Below are 20,826 nucleotides of genomic sequence, written 5' to 3'. Positions count from 1 at the left end.
ATCCCCGCGTGCCCTGTCCTGGTAACGGCCCGCCCCCTCCATCCCTAGCAACTGGCGCAGCTAGCCCAGCGGCTGCTGGGTGCACACAAAACGGGCGACTGATCTGGCCTGCCTATCTGCAAGCCTTCTTCCTGGAAGTCTGCGATCCCTTTGAACTATGGGGGACCCTCCACCTGACCCCGAGCCCCCTTCTCAGCCGACCTCCAGCAGTAGAAACTCACAGGTCTCCGAGCGGCGGCGCAGTCGGGAACGCACCAGGCCCCTGGTCCCCGAGGAGCTGCAGCAGATACCGCTTGACGCCCAGATCCTGCGCGGCAGTCAGGAGGTGCTGTCGAATCAGAGCAACCTCCGTGGCTGGCCACAGAGGGCCAGCCTGACCCCAAACGAGAACCTGGTTTTCCAGGCCGAGGACCCTTATGTGAACCCAGGCTTTTCCGCAGAGGTGCAGCCCCAAGCTTACCTGAGCGAGGGCAGGCTCCAGGCCAGCCACAACGCCAGCCTAATGCTGCCCCAGCTACAGCAGGGTGAAGGCAACCTATTCCAGCAACTGGAGTCTGCCTACCAGGGGCCGCCAGCAGACCTCCCGGGCCAGTTCACCATGTACCAGAGAGAAGACCTGCCATTCAGCCAGGGTACCCAGCATGGGCCCTACATGAGGGATGACCCCACTCTTCAGTTCTCGCCCTCTGAGCTGGGTTTCATGTCCTTCAATATGGAGTTGCCCGAGCCAGAACCTCGCGAGCTGGCCGTGCAGAACGCCAAGGCCTACCTGCTGCAGACCAGCGTCAACAGCGACCTCAGCCTGTGAGAGAGGGCCATGGAAGTGGGGCGAGGGAGGGACCCAGACAGGGAGAGACCTCAGCCAAGGCCCCACCTCCTCGTCTAGACGAGATTGCTCTTCACTGAGAACCAGCGACCACTCTGGGGGCATCTAACTCAGACTGAGAGTTAGGGAATAAATAGCAACACTAGCTAGCATTTACTTAACCAGACTGTGCCAGCAATTCACAGGTTAACAGCTGGTTCTCATGGCTGAGCTTAGCACATCTGTTCCAATTTTGAAAGAAAAGTGAAAGTCGCTCAGTCCAATTGGAGGCTTTACAACCCCATGGATTGTAGCCTGCCAGGCTCCTCTGTCTATGGAATTCTCTAGGCAAGAATATTGGAGTAGCTAGCCATTCCCTTCTCCAGGGGATCTTCCCAATCCAGGGACTGAACCCAGGTCTCCCGCATCGCAGGCGAATTCTTTACTGTCTAAGCCAGTACTTAGTTAGTTACTGCCTAACCCAGGGAGGGAAACAGACACAGAGGAATTAGGTCCCACGTGCAAAATAACACAGCTTAGCTATGGTAGATCCAGGATTTCAGCACAAGTGATTTGGCTCCTGAGGCCCTGTTATCCACTAACATTTCCTGCCTGAGAAAGGCATTTGCCAAGGCCATGTAGATGCAGTCATAGGCCCCCATCACAGCCTCATGAAGCTTACACTCTAGTGGGGGAATGGACAATAAGTATAAGGTGATAACAGCTAAGGTGAGCGATAGAGCAGAGTAAGGGGGATGGGAGTGGATGTTAAATCATACGAGGTCAGGGAAGGCCTCTCTGAGGAAGTTACATTTGATCAGGAACCTGAAAGAGGTGAGAGAGAGAGCACCATGTGGGTAAACTGGAGGAAGAATTGTCCAGACATAGGACACAGAGTAAACTCCGGGAGTTGGTGATGGACAGGGAGGCCTGGCGTGCTGCGATTCATGGGGTCGCAAAGAGTCGGACACGACTGAGCAACTGAACTGAACTGAACTGAACTGAGGCCACAGTGAGCTTAAAGGCTTGGGAGCTTGCTGTGTTTGAGGAACAGCAAGGAGGCTGGTGTAACTGGAACCAAGGGAGGAAGTAGGAGAATGAGAAAAGAGTTGGGAGGAGTAGCAGGTCTTGCTCAAGCACAAAGCTGACCCCCATTCCTCCCATGCTCAGAGCCTGCCATGGCTCACCAGTGCCTTCAGAAGAAGGTTCCTACTTCTCAGAACAGCCTTCAAGGTCCTATGTAATTCAACCCCTCCTCCCTCTCCAAATGTCATCTCTAGTCAGCTCCTACCTCAGATCCTAGAATCTAGTCAAAATTAACCTCAAAATAAATAAATAACCCACAGCTCTGCCCCAACAGCACCCAGCCCTTGGGAGTTTCAAGGTCCCTTAATGGGTCTTTTCTCTTTCTTTTTTTTTGGTCATGCCGCATGGCTTGCAGAATATTAGTCCCCTGACTGGGGATTGAGCCTGGGCCATAGCAATGAAAACCTGAATTCTAACCAGTAGGTTAGAGTGAGCTCCAGTGAGTTCCCTCAAGTCCCCTGTTGGAAAGCTCTCTCTCCTTCTTGCCCTTCCCAAGTCAATGATGGCTCTCAACCACACCCAGCACTGCTGCCAAATGGTTGCACACTGAAGAGGCTTAGACATACATGATTTGAAATTAGGCAAAGTGAAAGTGAAAGTGGAGTTGCTCAGTCATGTCTGTTTGTGACTCAATGAACTGTAGCCACCCTCCAGGCTCCTCTGTCCATGGGATTTTCCAGGCAAGAATACTGGAATGGGTTGCCATTTCCTTCTCCAGGGGATCTTCCCAACCCAGGGATTGAACTTGGGTCTCCTGCATTGCAGACAGACTCTTTACCATCTGAGCCACCAGGTGGCTCAGAAATTAAGCCAACTTGGTTTTCGATCCTGGCTGTGCTACCCCTGGGTGACCTCATGACCTCAACTTTTCTAAGCTTCAGTTTCCTCATCCGGAAAGTGAGGATCATAATTTTCTCTCAGGTGTCTGTGGTGAGAATTCAGCATTGCTTTCAAGGGCCCAGCATAGTGCCTGACTCAGGTGAATGGAAGTCATGCTGGTACTGTTAACTCTCCAGCCTCCTTTTCCTATCTCAACCCGTCTTCCTCACTCTGCTCCAGCCACAATGACCTCAATATTCCTCCAACATGCCAGGCACACCCTCAGCTCAAGGTCTTTACACTCCATTCTCAATCATGTCATCTGCAAACCATGGTAGTTTTGCTTCTTCCTTTCTAAAATTTTACATTTTCTTTTTCATGTCATATTTCATTGGCTGGGATCTCCAGTGCATTTTATAGAAATGGTAAAAGAAGGCTTCTACCTTTCCAATCTCATAGAATTATTCAGTCTTTCACCATTACATTTGGTGTGTGCTGCAGCTTACACATGTCTCCTCTTTATGAGATTATAGAATATTATTCTATTCCTAGTATCCTAGGTTTTTAAACATCATGAGTGGATACTGAATGTTAGTTTCTCTGCACCTATTGAGGTGATCTCCCATAATCTCTTTTAACATGTTAATGTGATTAATTAATTTTTTTCTGTATTTTTCTAATATAGGTCCAGTCTAGCATTCTTGTTAGCCCTATTTAATCATGGTGTGCCACCCTTTAGGGGCTTCCATGGTGGCTCAATAGTAAAGAATCTGCCTGCCAATGTAGGAGACGCAGGTTGCATCCCTGGGTTGGGAAGATCCCCTGGAGAAGGAAATGGCAACCCACAGTATTCTTTTTTAATTTATTTTTTAATTGAAGGATAATTGCTTTACAGAATTTTGTTGTTTTCTGTCAAACCTGAACATGAATCAGCCATAGGTGTACATATATCCCTTCCCTTTTGAAGCTCCCTCCCATCTCCCACCCCATCCCACCCCTCTAGATTGATACAGAGCCCCTGTTTGAGTTTTCTGAGCCATATAGCAAATTCCCATTGGCTATCTATTTCACATGTGGTAATGTAAGTTTCCATGTTACTTTTTCCATACATCTCACCTGCTCCTCCCCTCTCCCCATGTCCATAAGCCTCTTCTCTGTGTCTGCTTCTCCACTGCTGTCCTATGAATAAATTCTTCAGTACCATTTTTCTAGATTCTGTATATACACATTAGAATATGATATTTAACTTTTTTTTCTGACTCACTTCACTCTGTATAATAGATTCTAGGTTCATCCACCTCATCAGAACGGACTCAAATGCATTCATTTTTAATGGCTGAGTAATATTCCATTATGTATATGTACCACAATTTCTTTATCCATTCATCTGTCAATAGAAAGCTAGGTTGCTTCCATGTTCTAGCTATTGTAAATAGTGCAGCAATGAACAATGGGATACATGTGTCTTTTTTAATTTTAGTTTTCTAAGGGTATATGCCTAGAAGTGGGATTGCTGGGTCATATGGGGTTTTATCCCTAGTTTTTTTTTAAGGAATCTCCATACCATCTTAGTGGCTGTATCAATTTACATTCCCACCAACAGTGCAAGAGCGTTCCCTTTTCTCCACATCTGCTCCAGCGTTTGTTTGTAGGCTTTTTGATGATGGCCATTCTGACCAGTATGAGATGATATCTCATTGTAGTTTTGATTTGCATTTCTCTAATAATGAGCAATATTGAGCATATTTTCATGTGTTTGTTAGCCATCTGTATGTCTTCTTTGGAGAAATGTCTAAGTCTTTCCCCCACTTTTTAATTGGGCTGTTTCTTTTTCTGGCATTGAGTTGTATGAACTGCTTGTATATTTTGGAAATTAATCCTTTGTCAGTTGTTTCATTTGCTATTATTTTCTCCCATTCTGAGGGTTGTCTTTTCACCTTGCTTATAGTTTCCTTTGCTGTGCAAAAATTTTTAAGTTTAATCAGGTCCCATCTGTTTACTTTTGTTTTTATTTCCATTACTCTAGGAGGTGGCTCCTAGAGGATCTTGCTTTGATTTATGTCATCGAGTGTTCTGCCTATGTTTTCCTCTAAGAGTTTAATAGTTTCTGGTCGTACATTTAGGTCTTGAATCCATTGTGAGTTTATCTTTGTGTATGGTGTTAGGAAGTGTTCTAATTTCATTCATTTACATTCAGCTGTCCAGTTTTCCCAGCACCATTTATTGAAGAGGCTGTCTTTGCCCCATTGTATGTGCTTGCCTCCTTTGTCAAAAATAAGGTACCCATCGGTGCGTGGGTTTATTTCTGCACTTTCTGTCTTGTTTGATTGGTCTATGTTCTGTTTTTGTGCCAGTACCATACTGTCTTGATGACTGTAGCTTTGTAGTATAATCTGAAGTCAGAAAGGTTGATTCCTCCAGCTCCATTCTTCTTTTTCAGGACTGCTTTGGCTATTCGGGATCTTTGTGTTTCCATATGAATTGTGAAATTTTTTGTTCTAGTTCTATGAAAAATGCCTTTGGTAATTTGACATGGATTGCATTGAATCTGTAGACTGCATCTGGTAGTACAGTCATTTTCACAATATTGATTCTTCCTACCCAGGAACATGGAATATCTCCCCCTCTGTTTATGTCATCTTTTGATTTCTTTCATTCAGTTCAGTTCAGTCGCTCAGTCATGTCTGACTCTTTGTGACCCCATGGGCTGCAGCATGCCAAGCCTCCTGTCCATCACCAACTCCCAGGGTTTACTCAAACTCATGTCCATTGTGTCGGTGAAGCCATCCAACCACCTCATCCTCTGTTATCCCCTTCTCCTCCCACCTCAATCTTTCCCAGCATCAGGGTCTTTTCCAGTGAGTCAGTTCTTTGCATCAGGTAGCCAAAGTATTGGAGTTTCAGCTTCAACATCAGTCCTTCCAATGAATATTCAGGACTGATTTCCTTTAGGATGGACTGGTTGGATCTCCTTGCAGTCCAAGGGACTCTCAAGAGTCTTCTCCAACACCTCAGTTCAAAAGCATCAATTCTTCAGTGCTCAGCTTTCTTCTCAGTCCAACTCTCACATCCATACATGACCACTGGCAAAACCATAGCCTTGACTAGACGGACCTTTGTTGACAAAGTAATGTCTCTGCTTTTGAATATGCTGTCTAGGTTGGTCATAACTTTTCTTTCAAGGAGTAAGTGTCTTAATTTCATGCCTGCAGTCACCATCTGCAGTGTTTTTGGAGCCCAAAAAAATAGTCTGTCACTGTTTCTACTGTTTCTCCATCTATTTCCCATGAAGTGATGGGACCAGATGCCGTGATCTTAGTTTTCTGAATGTTGAGCTTTAAGCCAACTTTTTCACTCTCCTCTTTCACTTTCATCAAGAGGCTTTTTAGTCCCTCTTCACTTTCTGCCATAAGGGTGGTGTCATCTGCATATCTGAGGTTATTGATATTTCTCCTGGCAATCTTGATTCCAGCTTGTGCTTCTTCCAGCCCAGCATTTCTCATGATGTACTCTGCATAGAAATTAAATAAGCAGGGTGACAATATACAGCCTTGAGGTACTTCTTCTCCTATTTGGAACCAGTCTGTTGTTCCATGTCCAGTTCTAACTTTTGCTTCCTGACCTGCATACAGGTTTCTCAAGAGGCAGGTCAGGTGGTCTGGTATTCCCATCTCTTTCAGAATTTTCCACAGTTTATTGTGATCCACACAGTCAAAGGCTTTGGCATAGTCAATAAAGCAGAAATCGATGTTTTTTCTGGAACACTTTTGTTTTTTCAGTGATCCAGCGGATGTTGGCAATTTGATCTCTGGTTCCTCTGCCTTTTCTAAAACCAGCTTGAACATCTGGAAGTTCACAGTTCACGTATTGTTGAAGCCTGGCTTGGAGAATTTTGAGCATTACTTTACTAGCGTGTGAGATGAGTGCAATTGTGCAGTAGTTTGAGCAATCTTTGGCATTGCCTTTCTTTATTAGTGTCTTATAATTTTCTGTGTTCAGTTCTTTTGTCTCCTTAGGCAAATTTATTCCTAGATATTTAATTCTTTTTGTTGCAGTGGTGAATGGGATTGATTGCTTAATTTCTCTTTCTGATTTTTCATTGTTAGTATATAGGAATGCAAGTGATTTCTGTGTATTGATTTTGCATCCTGCAACTTTGCTAAATTCACTGATTAGCTCTAGTAATTTTCTGATACTATCTTTGGGGTTTTCTATGTACAGTATCATGTCATCTGCAAACAGGGAGATCTTTACTTCTTCTTTTCCAACGTGGATTATTTTTATTTCTTTTTCTTCTCTGATTGCTGTAGCTAGGACTTCCGGAACTGTTTGAATAATCCCACAGTATTCTTGACTAGATAATCCCATGGAGACAGAGGAGCCTGGCACCCTACAGGGTTTCCATAGGGTTGCAAAGATTCGGACAGGACTGAGCAACTAAACAGCAACAACAACATCCTTTTAAGAATGCCAGGTACCACTCGCTTAGGATTTCAGCATATGTAGTTCTAAATGAGACTGGCATGGACTTTCCCTTTCTCCTACTTTCCCTGAGTTCTGATATCAAGATTATGTTAGACTCATGAAATGTCTCAGGACCTATGCGTATGCTGTTCCCTCCAACTGCAACACTCTTCCTTCTAATATTTGCACAGTACGCCCCCTCAGTGAATAAGATCATTCAGATCTCAGCTTAAAGGTCACCTTAGTGAGGCTCCCCCTGGCCTCCCTATTTAAAACTGCAAACCATTTCCTATCCCTAGCATTCCCAATCCCCATTCCCTGCTTTGTTTACCTCCCTATAATTACACACTTTTGTATATTTTGCCCATTTGGTTAATATCTGTCTCTATCGCCAGACTGTCAGGTCCATCAGGGCAGGGACCTTTTCTGTTATCTATGGTGTCCCTAGTGCCAGGGACAGGGCCACATACACAACAGCGAGCTCAGCAAGCTGAGTGATCAGTGTCCCCCACCTCCTACTCCCCTCTCCCTGAGGCAGGTATGAGCACCTGGCGAACCTGCTGACCAAGATCCTGAACCAGAGGCCGGAGGACCCCTTGTTCCTCCTGGAGTCGCTGAACCGCACCACTCAGTGGGAATGGTTCCACCCCAAGTTGGATACGCTTCGGGACGACCCGGAGATGCAGCCCACTTACGAGATGGCCGAGAGGCAGAAGGCATTGTTCGGCCGGAGCGGCAGTGGCGAGGGAGAGCAGGAGATGGAGGAGGAGACGGTGAGCGAGCCAGTGGGGAGGCGTGAGTGGCAGAAAGAGCCGGAGTGGTGGGACCAGCCACTGAGGGCCTTGAACTCCAGGCTAAGGGGTTTAGGCTTTCTCCCGAAGCCACTGGGGCACCACCAGAAGGTTTGAAGCAGAGGGAAAGTTGTAGAAACCTGACTCCAGTGCCACATGGAGGTAGAGGCTGGTTTCTCCTGCCATCCTTTCCTCCTTTCTGCAAAATAACTGCTTTGTGGATATTTTCTGTGAAACCTGCTACCTTCTGGAGTTTTTCAACACTGAAGGTGTCTTCTATCCCCTGGACTCAGTTTCCTCTTTTGCAAATTGAGACCTGCTAACAAGTCTTCCACCCACGACTCATGAACATTCTACTATCCTCGGAATATTTAATTCCATGGTTTTCTTTCCAGCATTGTGTTCAGTTGCTCAGTCGTGTCTGACTCTTTGTCACCCTATGGACTGTAGCCCGCCGGGCCCCTCTGTCCATGGTATTTTCCCAGCAAGAGTACTGGAGTGGGTTGCCATTTCCTTCTCCAGGGGCTCTTCCCAACCCCTGGACTGAACCTGTGTCTCCTGCATTGGATGGTGTCTCCTGCATTGGATACAGCATTGGACGATGGCTTAAAATTTGGCTGAAATGTTCTTTCACTGGTTTAAGAAACATTTTGGGGGGACTTCCCTTGTGGATTTCCCTTGGAGAAGGAAATGGCAATCCACTCTGGCACTCTTGCCTGGAAAATCCCATGGACGGAGAAGCCTGATAGACTACATCCATGGGGTCGCAAAGAGTCGGACACGACTGAGCGACTTCACTTTCACTTTCCCTTGTGGTCCAGTGGTTAAGACCTCACTCCTCCAATGCAGGGGGCACAAGTTCCTTTCCTGGTCAGGGAACTAAGATCCCACAAGCCCTGTGGTGCAGCCAAAAAGAAAGAAATATAAACAAACATTTGTTGAGAACTCTCTGTTTACGATAATTCTGACATCTCCTAGGCTTAGGAGTGTAGGCTCATTTCATCCCTGAAGCAACCTTAAGGCAAGTGCCATTTATTATTCCTATTCATGGAGGGAGGACTTAGAGGGCTCAAAACTAGAAAAGCCGGGACGAAGAAGGCAGTGAAAGATTGTTGTTGAATCACGCGAATACACCGGGATTCTTGGCCCCCGGAGGAGAAGAATTCAATCCGGGGCCAGAGACGAGGCTTGATTGCTCAGAGCTTTTGTGTAATAAAGTTTTATTAAAGTATAAAGGAGATCGAAAAAGCTTCTGACATAGGCATCAGAAGGGGGCAGAAAGGGTACCCGCTTGCTAGTGTTAACAATGAAGTTATATAATCCAAAGAATATCTGGAGGTTGTAAAGACCTCATCAGTCCTACTCCCATAATTTACATTTTAAGATAACACTGTCCTCAGGCAAGATACATCCATGTAAAGACCAGGTCTACTCCCATAATTAACATTTTAAGATAACAGAAGGTTGAATCCAAAGACTGTCCTTAGGCAGGATACATTATTGTTATATAATCCTAAGGAATGTGGAGAAAGAAAAAAAGTTTGTCCTTTCTTCCTCCTTGAGAATTCCAGACCCCTCTCTCCTTGGGGACCCCTAGACTCCTTATCAACCTGCCTAGGAACTGACTCTCTCAGCAGGGCTGTGTCCTCCAAAGCCTGGGCTATCATCTCGGCCATCTCTGCAGATGCTGTTGGTCTGTGCTCACGTCTCATGCTTCTGAAATTCTAGGGTTCTGGCCACAATGGGGTGAGATGCTGAGAGAACCGGGAACGACCATCTGACCAAGGAATGAATGAGCCCTTGGGTGAGCAGAGCGCAGGTGGGAATCCAAGTCTTAGACACGAACAGTTTTTACCTGAAAATACGGTTTTAAATTTTAGATCAGCAGTCTCGAAGTCTCTAAGGAGGCCGCATCGCCTTAGAACTGCACTCTTCCTCCCCGACTCCTCCAGGTCGCACCCCATCTATCGCCAGTCCCTGATGGCCCCGCCTCCTTAGAACGCTGTGCCTTTGGAGGCTCCACCCTCGGCTCCGCCCCCTGAAGTATAATCCTGAGGGAGGCTCTGCCCTCTTCGAAGCCAAGTCACTAGAGGCCCCACCCCTTAGAACTTGGAGGCGGGGTTTCTTTGGTCGCTGTATTTTTGATGATTGCTTTTGGAGCTGGAGTTTTTAATATGAGGTTTGTAAAAGGGCAAAATTAGTGCGGGTATCTGTGGCCTGTGCATGATTCTAGGAAGAAAATCGAATTTGTTACTCAGCACTTTGTATTTATTTTTTCTGTATGAGGGGCTCTCATTCCTCTCATTTTCTATTTCTTTCAAATGGAAAGAATTTCTGTTTCTTTTATGATCCCCAACAGCATTTATGGGAAAACTGTCCTTTCCCCGCTTTGAAAATGCCACCCCTACCCTTCGCTTACACCCGTGTGGACTCCAGTCTGTTTCTGGAGTCCCTGCTTTGTGCCTTGCTCTGTAGATGGTTTTCTGTTCTGGGACTCTCCTGCTTGTTGTGTACAATCGCTGCATAGCAGATTTGGCTCCCCATCACTGCACCTCTGTTTTGAAAAGTTCCTCACTAGTCTCACGTTTATAGTTTTAAAGAAACTTTGGTATTATTCTTGTACTTGTTTGTCAACAGAGCTCACTTTAAGACAGGAAATAGATGTCACAGAAATGAAGACGAGTGGCTTAGACAAGATAGTTTTTCTCACACCTAACAGTCAGGTGCAAGCAGTCTGTGGCTGGCAAGGTGGCTCCCCAGAGAAGGGATACTGAGGGCTATCTTCTCCCCCTCTCTCCCCCTCATCCCTTGCCCTTACTCCATCCAAACCAAGAAAGCACCTTTCAGGATCATAAGAATTTGGGCGTAAACCCTATCTCTGACCAAGGCAGTCAGTAAAGCTCACTTTGGGCTGCAGGGACTTGGTCCAAGCAGTGCAGCAGAACATTTCATTGCTTCGCTGGGCTGAGAGTGGGTACAGTTGGGGCAGCATTTCCATGAGATCATGGAGAGGCCCAGCGCTTCCCTCCCTTCTGTTCGGTTATCATCATGTTGACGCTTGGTACCTTGAGTTTATCACTTTATGTTTGAACAATGACTACTACAGCCTCAGACATCATATTTCCACACCAGTGCCCTGAAAGGGGAGTGGGGAGCTCTTCTCAGTATGCCCCCCACCTTTTTTTTTCGGTTGAGCCATGCGGCTTGTGGGATATTCATTCCCTGCCCAGGGACTGAACCCAGGCCACAACAGTGAAAGTGTTGAGTCCTAAGCACTAGGCCACCAATAAACTACCCCCCACCCACTGACTCCCTTTTTTTAAAAATCCAGAAAGCAAGGGAATTCCCCAGCAGTCTAGCGGTTAGGACTTGGCCCTTTCACTGCTGAGGGTGCTGGTTCAATCTCTGGTTGGGAAACTAATATCCCACAAGCTGGGCAGCATGGTCCAGTAAATCAGTCAGTCAATCAGGAGCCCCTCAGAAAATATCTGCTTGCATCTTATTGGCCAGATGGGGTCACATGACCATCCCTGGCTGCAAGGGAGGCTGGGAAAGTGACTGTGGAACTTCTCCATTTCTCCAGTCTGGAGAAAGCAAGCAATGGAGAAGGGGGTTGAGAATGGTCCTGATTTGGTGGACTGAACCCAACAAACCCAAGGGCAGGAATGTAGCTGGACCCTAGGCCAAGCTGGCATTCAGAGATTCCCCTCTGCTCCTAATTTTTTAAATTCCATCCAGTTGCCAGTAGGAAATCTTTTCCTTCAGGTCATAGATAGGATCTTTCTGGAAACTGGGAGAAAGAAAGAGGAAGCTTCCACAGTTAATAGAAGAGTTACAGAGTAGGGGCTAAGACTATGGCCTCTGGAGCCAGACCAACCCGGGTTCAAACCCAGCCAACCCACAGAAGTCATTTCTAAGCTGGAGGGCACCAGCTGTAGTTTCTCTCCACCCAGTTACAAATTGCAGAGGGACAGAAAGGAGAGCCTGAACTGCCATTTTGTCCTCACTTGCTCCAATCAACAGTGACCAGAGGGCAGGGTGACATAATCTGATCATGGTTGGTGAGGCCACTCCATTGCCAAGTGGGTGGAAGACATTCCCAGAAAGAGGGTGATGGCCACTGGCTCATGGGCCAGGCACACACTCCAAAGAGGGTTTCCTTTGCTCATTCACTTAGCTTCCCTGCCGGCAGCACAGTGAGTCTGGGGATTCAGTTTTGACTCTGTCCCACCGAGCTGCTGGTGTAAATGTCGATTAGGCAAAGAAGCTTTTGCCCTGTGTTTTAGATTGCGGGAAACTGCCAGAATCACTTTCAAAATCATGGTGTTCCTCCTATAGAGTATTAGTCAGGGTGTGCCATGTCGAGCTGAGATAACAAACAGCGGCTTAACGTCACACAGTTTATTTCTCGCTCACACTTCCTACCCATCCAGGCTGGGCTAGGAGGCTCGGCTCATCAGCCATTTGAGATGAAAGGTGATGGAGATGCCGCCGTGACTCAGGCTCCCACAGTTGCAGAGCAGGAAAAACAAGGCATAGCAAACCCCACACTGGTTCTTATTGCTCCTGCCTGGGTATGACCTGTGTCCCTTTCACTCCCATTTCAAGTGGTCAGAGCAAGTGACATGACCGCTCCTAATGCGCAGGGGTGGGGGTGGGAATGTATAATCCCCCTGTGGAGAGGGACTTCTGATATTTGTGAATAAAGAACCAGTCTAGCGTTCACAGAAAGCAAATGCAGTACTTGTTCCTTTTATTAATAACACTGAACTCACAAATGGAGCTTTAAAAAAATGGAAATGCACTATACAACTTTAAGAAAAAAAATGCAATACATTTGTCCCCAAATCTTTTACATCAACTATACAATTTAAGGGCTTCCCAGGTGGCTCAGTGGTAAAGAATCTGCCTGCCAGTGCAGGAAATGCAGGTTGGATCCCTGGCTTGGAGAGATCACCTGGAGGAGGAAATGTCAACCCCACTCCAGTATTTTGCCTGGAGAATCCCATGGACAGAGGAGCCTGGCGGGATACAGTCCATGGGGGTTGCAAAAGAGTCAGACACAACTGAGCAACTGAGTACTCACGCAGGTACAATTTAAGTAAGCATCATGGTTCCTTGGCACACATACCCCTCCATCAGTGGCCAGAAATGGTTGCTTGAGCAACTGGATTACCGAGTAGTTTAAGTCTCTGGACTCTAGGAGAGTCAGCATGGGGAGCAGGGCTTCAACCTGGTTCCCTCTGCCATCTGCCCCCTACCCCGCTGCAGGCTGAGACCGCGGTGCCAAACATCATGGAGAAGGCCTTCTACTTCGAGCAGGCCGGCGTGGGCCTGAGCTCCGATGAGAGTTTCCGCGTCTTCATGGCCCTGAAGCAGCTGGTGGAGCAGCAGCCCATCCACACCTGCCGCTTCTGGGGCAAGATCCTGGGGCTCAGTCGCAGCTACCTGGTGGCCGAGGTGGAATTCCGGGAGGGCGAAGAGGAGGCGGAGGAGGAGGAGGTGGAGGAGATGACGGAGGGCGGCGAGGGGATGGAGGCGCACGGAGAGGAGGAGGGCGACGAGGACGAGGATAAGGCCACGGACGTCATCCCCAAGCCCACGTGGAAGCCGCCGCCCGTCATCCCCAAGGAAGACAGCCGAACCGGCACCAACAGGTACCTGTATTTCGTGTGCAACGAGCCGGGCAGGCCGTGGATGCGGCTGCCCCACGTCACACCGATCCAGATCGTGCAGGCCCGCAAGATCAGGAAGTTCTTCACGGGTTACCTGGACGCGCCAGTCATCAGCTACCCGCCCTTCCCGGGCAACGAGGCCAACTACCTGCGGGCCCAGATCGCCCGCATCTCGGCCGCCACGCACATCAGTCCCCTCGGCTTCTACCAGTTTGGCGAGGAGGAGGGCGACGAAGAGGAGGAAGGTGGAGCCGGGCGCGACTCCTACGAGGAGAACCCCGATTTTGAGGGCATCCCGGTCCTCGAGCTGGTGGATTCCATGGCCAACTGGGTGCACCACACGCAGCACATCCTGCCGCAGGTGAGGGCGGGGCTCCAGCCGCCCAGGCCGGGGCGGGGGTGGGGTGGGGTGTAGGACCAGGTGTGACCCCGGAACTAGCTATGCCAAGAACCTGCTGGCAGCGAGGCATCTGTGCTCCGTAATAGTCCTCCATGCATCCATCCATCCATTCATTCAACAGATATTGGTTGACAGTCCCCAGTCAGAAACCTTTGGGACCAGATGCCTCTTGGAATCCCGAATTTTTCAGATTTAAAAATGGTGATATTGGAATTCCCTGGTGGTCCAGTGGTTAGGAGGGGCTTTCCCCAGTCACTCAGCGGTGAAGAATCTGCCTGCAATGCAGGAAACCTGGGTTTGATCCCTGCGTGGGGAAGATCCTCTGGAGGAGGAAATGGCAACCCACTCCAGTATTCTTGCTGACTCCAGGCTTCTGGGGGCCAGGGTTTGATCCCTGGTCAGGGAACTAAGATCTGACAAGACAAGTGGCATGGCAAAAAAAGTACTTATAAAAATAAGAGCATTTTAAAAATACACAAAAATAAAAAGATGACACAGTGCACATACCATATATTACATAACATGTCAAGGAGGCACTGGGGCTGCAGCCCATTTTTAAAGGTGTCACTTTCTGCAGCAACACTGAAAAGCCTCTCATCTGTCAGTCAGGATTGCAGCCAAATGACTCATGAAAAAAACTTGGTTTTCAAAGCTTTCCAAATTTTGAAAGTCTGGGTAAGAGGTGGTGGACCTGCATTTACTGAATGCCTAGTTTGTCTAAACTTTACATACATTTATTTGTCCATTCAAGGACGCATCTGTTGTGTGCTAGGAACTTTCTTATTCATTCATTTATTCGATAAACATTGATTATGGACTCCGAATAACCGCTTTTGAGATTGCTATAATGGCCATTCCCATTCAGTTGCTGAAACTGAGGTCTGCTATATGGTCTGCACTTAGGTTCACTCATTCATTCAACAGACGTTTACTAACTCTTCAGTACTTCCTTCAACCCAACAATAATCCAATGAGAGAGGCATCCATGACACCCCCATTTCACAGATGAGCAAACAGAGTGCCATATGGGCTGTTGAATGTCAACTCCACAAGGGCAGAGATGTGGGGGTCTCTTTTTCTCAAGGACGTAACTCCAGCACCAGGAGCACTGCATGTATATAGTAAGTGCTCCTTAAATATACAATAAATGAATGGATGGATGGCTCCCTAAACGGAGCCCACAGAGGCTGAGAGAGGAGGGGTTCCCGTCTCACCGCAGCAGCTCTCTCGGCCCATTCTCCCCCGCCCTCCTGCCTGTGCAACTCACCCTGACCTTTACCCACACCTGGGTCCCTGGGAATAGGACTGGGCCCCAGCATCCTGCCTGGCCCTTCACCACTTCCCAGGGAACAGAGCCTGGGCTGTTCCCTGGGGCTACCAGCTGACCTCCTCCTCCCCACCTGCAGGGCCGCTGCACTTGGGTGAACCCTTTGCAGAAGACAGAAGAGGAGGAGGAGTTGGGGGAGGAGGAAGAGAAGGCAGATGAAGGAGTAGAGGAAGTGGAGCAGGAGGTCGGGCCCCCGCTGCTGACCCCCCTCTCAGAAGACGCAGGTAACAGCCCCACACACAGGCCAGTGAGGCTGGGAGAAAGGGAGGGGAAGCAGTTCTCTGAGCCTCTGTTACATTCTCATCTATAAAATGGGCAGCCCATGGGGTTATAGGAGCATGTCCATCTTGTGAGCCGTATCTGGCCCATGCAACGGCCCAGATGGTGACACATGATCTTTTGAGTCCCATGTGGGCTTGGAAAAAGGGAGCGAGAGCTAGGGCGGCCTCCCCAGAGGAGGCAGGACTTGAGCTGGATATTGGAAGACTGGACAGGAATTTCCTGAGGTTGGGACCTCAGGTAACTGATGGGAGGAAGGAGGAGAGGCTGAGAGTGGGTGAGCAGAGTGAGGATGTGAACGCAGATTTCCATGAGTCTGAAGCCTGTAGGCCGTCCTCTGAGCCCTGGTTCAAACTGATGGCCAACGTAGAAGGGGAATCACAGCGGCACCCCTGTCAGGGGCCCTCGGGACTCATGCCACTCCGCACAGGAGGTGAGATAAGTGTCTCCATTGCCTGGGTGTGATCACTGAGGCTCAGAGAGGTGGAGTGGCTTCCTCGGGCCACACAGAAAGAGAGGTCAGAGCCAGGGTTCAAACACGGAAGCCAGAGCTGTTGGTTCCCACAGTTCCCTTCATGCCCTTCCGCTTCCTCCCTCTTTGCTCCCTCCCATCCTTCTCGCCGCCTTCCTTTCTCGGGGGCTGTGCATTGCAGCGGGGCAGGGGGCTGCAGCCCAGTCTCTGACGTCCCTGGTGCTCTCTACTCCCCTACAGAAATCATGCACATGGCACCGTGGACCGCCCGCCTGTCCTGCACTCTCAGCCCGCAGTATTCCGTGGCTGTCGTGCGCTCCAATCTCTGGCCAGGGGCCTATGCCTACGCCAGTGGCAAGTAGGTTTTCTTCTAGTTTTCCCCAGCAGAGGGCGCTCCTACAACTTCCTCAGAGTCTGACGTCCTGGGGCAACCCACTAGGGTGGGCAAAGATCGGATAGGCTCCCTTAAGGAAGCCCCTAGGGGCTAATGTCTTCACTCAGAATCCAGGAGTCCCACGAGGATTAAAACCAAGAAATCCCAAACCAAGAGGGTGTGAGCCTCTGGGATGACAGAATGAAGGATCAGAATGGGAAAGGAATTGACTCAGGGTCACACAGCACCTGCAGGATTCAAACCTGGATATCTGACCCCCCTGGCCCAGGGTTCCGTGCTGTATGAGGCATGGAGCCAGAGAGCACTCAGATGTCCCCTTTGGGGTGGCCATTAGAGGGACAGAGTCTCATCTCTGGGGAAGCTAACTGCTTCCCTAAGTCTCCTGGAGGGTCTTCTCTCTATGGGCAGAAATCTTCCCCACCAGGATTCCCTCACCGGTCATTTCCAAAAGATCTGCAAGCCAAAATCACTTCCATATCCGCTCACCTCAGTTACACACTCCAGGCGGTCCCTCCGCCTCTCTCCAGCTTTTCTGCTCCCCGGGCATGCACTTACCAGCGCTGTCCACCAGATGGCACGACGACTTTTCATAGCTTTTCCTTTTCCGTCTCGATGATGAACCTGCACGGGGTTCGCTACTGGGATTCACAAGGAAAGGTGGGATTTGATGTAATCTTTATAATTTATCCACATTCTTCGCAATTTCTTTTTCGCCTCCGGAAGCGTGGAAGAGACATACTCGCTTTTACCAATGCCCCTCTGGCCACACCCTGATTTGCCAACATTCCTCTGAAAGCAAAAGATCCAAACTTGGTCTCACCCACCCATCCTCCACTCCCGAGTCCCCAACCACCCATCATCCACCCTCCCATCCACCACCCAATCAGGCATCCGTCTATCCCCACTTTGTTCTTTATAAAAGACTCTGGAATGTCACTGTTTGCCAGCTGTATGCTGGGCCCCAAGCACTTTGTTGAAAAAGCAGATATGAATCTGGGAGCAGGCAGAGGAGGCATAGCTGCCAACGGCACATGGAGCCTCACCCTCCCTCACCCCCATCCCCACCCCAGTCAAATATCTAGTTCCAAATGGAGAGAAGTACCACTAGGGAAAGTGGAGGGACAGATGACAGCTCTCAACTGTCATGTCTAGGGATCAAGGAAGGATTCCTGGGAAAAGCAACCTTGATCTGAAACCTTTGAGGGAAAGAGAAAAGTAACTAGGGGACATTCCCCTTCTTCTTCTTCTTCTTTTTTTTTTTTTAACAATTCAAATCAGACTTATTCATTTATTTTGGCCGAGAGACTTGCAGGATCTTAGTTCCCTGACTAGGGACTGAACCAGGTCCCGGCAGTGAAAGCACTGTGTCCTATCCACTGGACCTCCAGGGGGCTCCCCAGGAGGACATTCTAGACTGGAGCTTCCTAAACTTCGAGTGGCTAGGACTCACCAGGGGCTCTGGTTAAAGCGCAGTTTCTGGTCCCCTAGGTCTGGGTTGGAGCCCAAGACTCTGCCTTCCTAGCAAGTGCAGCCTCCTGAGTGAGGTGCTGGTTCCTGGACCCCAGGAACCAGGGCTGGCAGAGGTCAAGGGTTTCCAAGGAAGCAGTGATTTTTGAAGCCTCCGACAAAGCGATCTGGAGGAAGAGGATTCTCGAGGGGACAGCAAGGCTGTGAAAATAAGGTCAAATCCAAACTGCTCCCCAGGGCAAACTCTCTGGCTCTCTCCCTGTCTCTCAGTCTCTTCCCCTTTCTCCCACTTACTCCTCTTTGCTTCACCCATTAAAAATCTGGGGAGAGGTGAGTTGGTGGGGCTGCTGCTGCTGCTGCTAAGTCGCTTCAGTCGTGTCCGACTCTGTGCGACCCCATAGACGGCAGCCCACCAGGCTCCCCCATCCCTGGGATTCTCCAGGCAAGGACACTGGAGTGGGTTGCCATTTCCTTCTCCAATGCATGAAAGTGAAAAGTGAAAGGGAAGTCGCTCAGTCGTGTCCGACTCTTCGCAACCCCATGGACTGCAGCCTACCAGGCTCCTCCATCCATAGGATTTTCCAGGCAAGAGTACCGGAGTGGGGTGCCATTGACCCAACCAATTACATCCTTGTTTATTATTAGTCTCCTCCCTCTAGAATGTAGGCACCATGGCAGCAATTCTAATTCTTTTGCTTTTTTTAACATTGATTTGTTTTTAATTGAAGGATAATCGCTTTACAATATTGCTTCGGTTTCTGCCAGCAATTCTAATTCTTGTCTAATTTGTTCACTGCTAGGCTCCCACAGTTAGACCAGTGCTGGCCAATGTATATAAAATATGAGCCACATATGTCATTTAAAATTTTCTAGTAGCCACATTCAAGAAATAAAAATAGACAGGCAAAATTCATTTAATAATGTATTCAACTCCAAATATCCTAAATATTCTTATTACAACATGAAATCAATAATGTAAAAATTGTTAATGAGCTACTTTGTATTTTGTTCATACTGTCTTCAAAATCTGGAGTGAAGGTTACACCTTTAGTAGATCTCAATTCGAGTGCTGCATTTTTTTTTCCACACCTTGCGACCAGTGGGATCTTAGTTCCCCAACCAGAGATCAAACCCACACCCCACTACATTGGAAATGCAGAGTCTTAACCAATGGATTGCCAGGGAAGTCCCTTAGGTACTAAATTTTCATCAGAAATACTTGACCTGTATCCAGATTTCACAACATTTACAGTTGAAAAAGTAGATTTACGTGCCCAGGTTGTCCCAGACATATTTGGATGTCTTCCAATAAATGAAGTATTGGTTTTATAATTTAGATTAATTAAAATTAAATAAAATCCACATCATCCAACAACAGCAGAACACACATTCTTTTCAAGTGCATATGGAACATTCCCCAGGATAGACCAAATGATAAATTTAGAAAGATTAATCATATAAAATATCTTCTCTTACCACACTGGAATAAAATTAGAAATCAATTAAAGAAGCAAATCTGAGGTGGCACAGTGGTTAAGACACTGAGCTTCCAATAGAGGGGGTGCAGGTTTGATCCCTTCGGGAGGCTAAGATCCCACAGGCCTTGAAGACAAAAAAACCAAAACATAAAATAGGAGCAATATTGTAACAAATTAAATCAAGATTAAAAAAAAAAATTAGTCCACAACAACAACAAAATATCTCTTAAAAAAGGAAATTTGGGAAATTCATAAGTATGTAGGAATTAAACAGCATAATCCTGAACAATCAACAGGTCAAAGAAGAAACCACAAGTGAAATCTGAAAATTAAATAAAATTCAAAATTCAGTTCCTCCGTCTGGCCAGCCCCGTTTCAGGTGCTCACCAGCTATGTGTGCTGTTAGACATTGCAGCTCTGGACACAATCTGGCAGTTAGGAAGATGCCCAGGAAATAGTGAAAGAACAGTCGAACAGGGAAACCTGGTGGGCACATTGCACTCTACCGCCCACAACTCTGCAGCATGCTGTGCCTAAATTGGGTCCCACCTTTAACAAAAGTCCAGGCTGGGGTCTTTGAGGGAGGACTTGCCAGCACCTCTCCACCCCTCCAGGAAATTTGAGAACATCTACATCGGCTGGGGTCACAAGTACAGTCCTGAGAACTTCAACCCGTCCCTGCCAGCCCCCATTCAGCACGAGTACCCCAGCGGCCCGGACACTATAGAGATGAGCGACCCCACGGTGGAGGAGGAGCAGGCCCTGAAGGCTGCCCAGGAGCAGGCCCTGGCGGCTGCGGAGGAAGAGGAAGAAGACGAAGAGGAAGATGAGGATGAGGACCAGGATGACTGAGGCCCCCTAGCCCCCTCCTCAAGCAGGTAGCCAGCAGGTTTTCCCTTATACAGACTTATAGGTTGATTTTTTTTTTTTTCATAGTAGGTTTGCTTTCTGACCCTAGAGGACAGGGGTAGAAGAGGAAGACAGCTGCTCTAAATAAAATTTCCCCAAGGCATTTGGGTGAGTCACTCAATCATTTGTTCACCACGTCTGTTGACAGGACCTCAGAGTCAGGACTGTAGCACTTTGCTGTGAACCCAGACATTGCCTGGCATAGTCTCTCCCATCTGTTCATTTATTCATTCATCTGGCCATCAAACAACTCTTGAAGTGCCGCCCCTGGTCAGGCCAGCCCTGTGCTGGGGACACAGCAGCGACCAAGTGACCCAAGATTTATTCTCCCAGGGCTGGATACTCTACAGGAGAGACAGATGCCTACCTCAGGGAATGACAACCCAGAAGGGGGAGCCCAGAGCACTGACAGAGCTGCTGAGCTCTGGCTCATAAACGGCCAAGAACAGAGTAGGAAGGC

At 48.1% G+C, this 20,826-nt stretch overlaps 1 protein-coding gene across 1 annotated transcript; it reads left to right on the top strand.

Moving 5' to 3' along the window:
• Positions 1-46: 46 nt before the first annotated feature.
• Positions 47-20,460, top strand: RSPH6A (radial spoke head 6 homolog A). The gene is made up of 6 exons (XM_086353234.1): positions 47-804; positions 7,713-7,947; positions 13,237-14,001; positions 15,447-15,591; positions 16,359-16,476; positions 20,072-20,460. Exons 1-6 carry the CDS (start codon positions 158-160, stop codon positions 20,307-20,309), a joined length of 2,148 nt encoding a protein of 715 aa, XP_086209360.1. The 5' UTR covers positions 47-157; the 3' UTR covers positions 20,310-20,460.
• Positions 20,461-20,826: the final 366 nt, after the last annotated feature.

This window comes from Bos grunniens, chromosome 18 (genome assembly GCF_055505025.1).
Source record: "Bos grunniens cultivar Pamir isolate PY7600 chromosome 18, Bosgru_T2T1.0, whole genome shotgun sequence".
In the NCBI taxonomy this organism is placed as follows: domain Eukaryota; kingdom Metazoa; phylum Chordata; class Mammalia; order Artiodactyla; family Bovidae; genus Bos; species Bos grunniens.
Note: the sequence above shows the minus strand (reverse complement) of the source record. Positions and strands in the feature narration are given on the sequence as shown.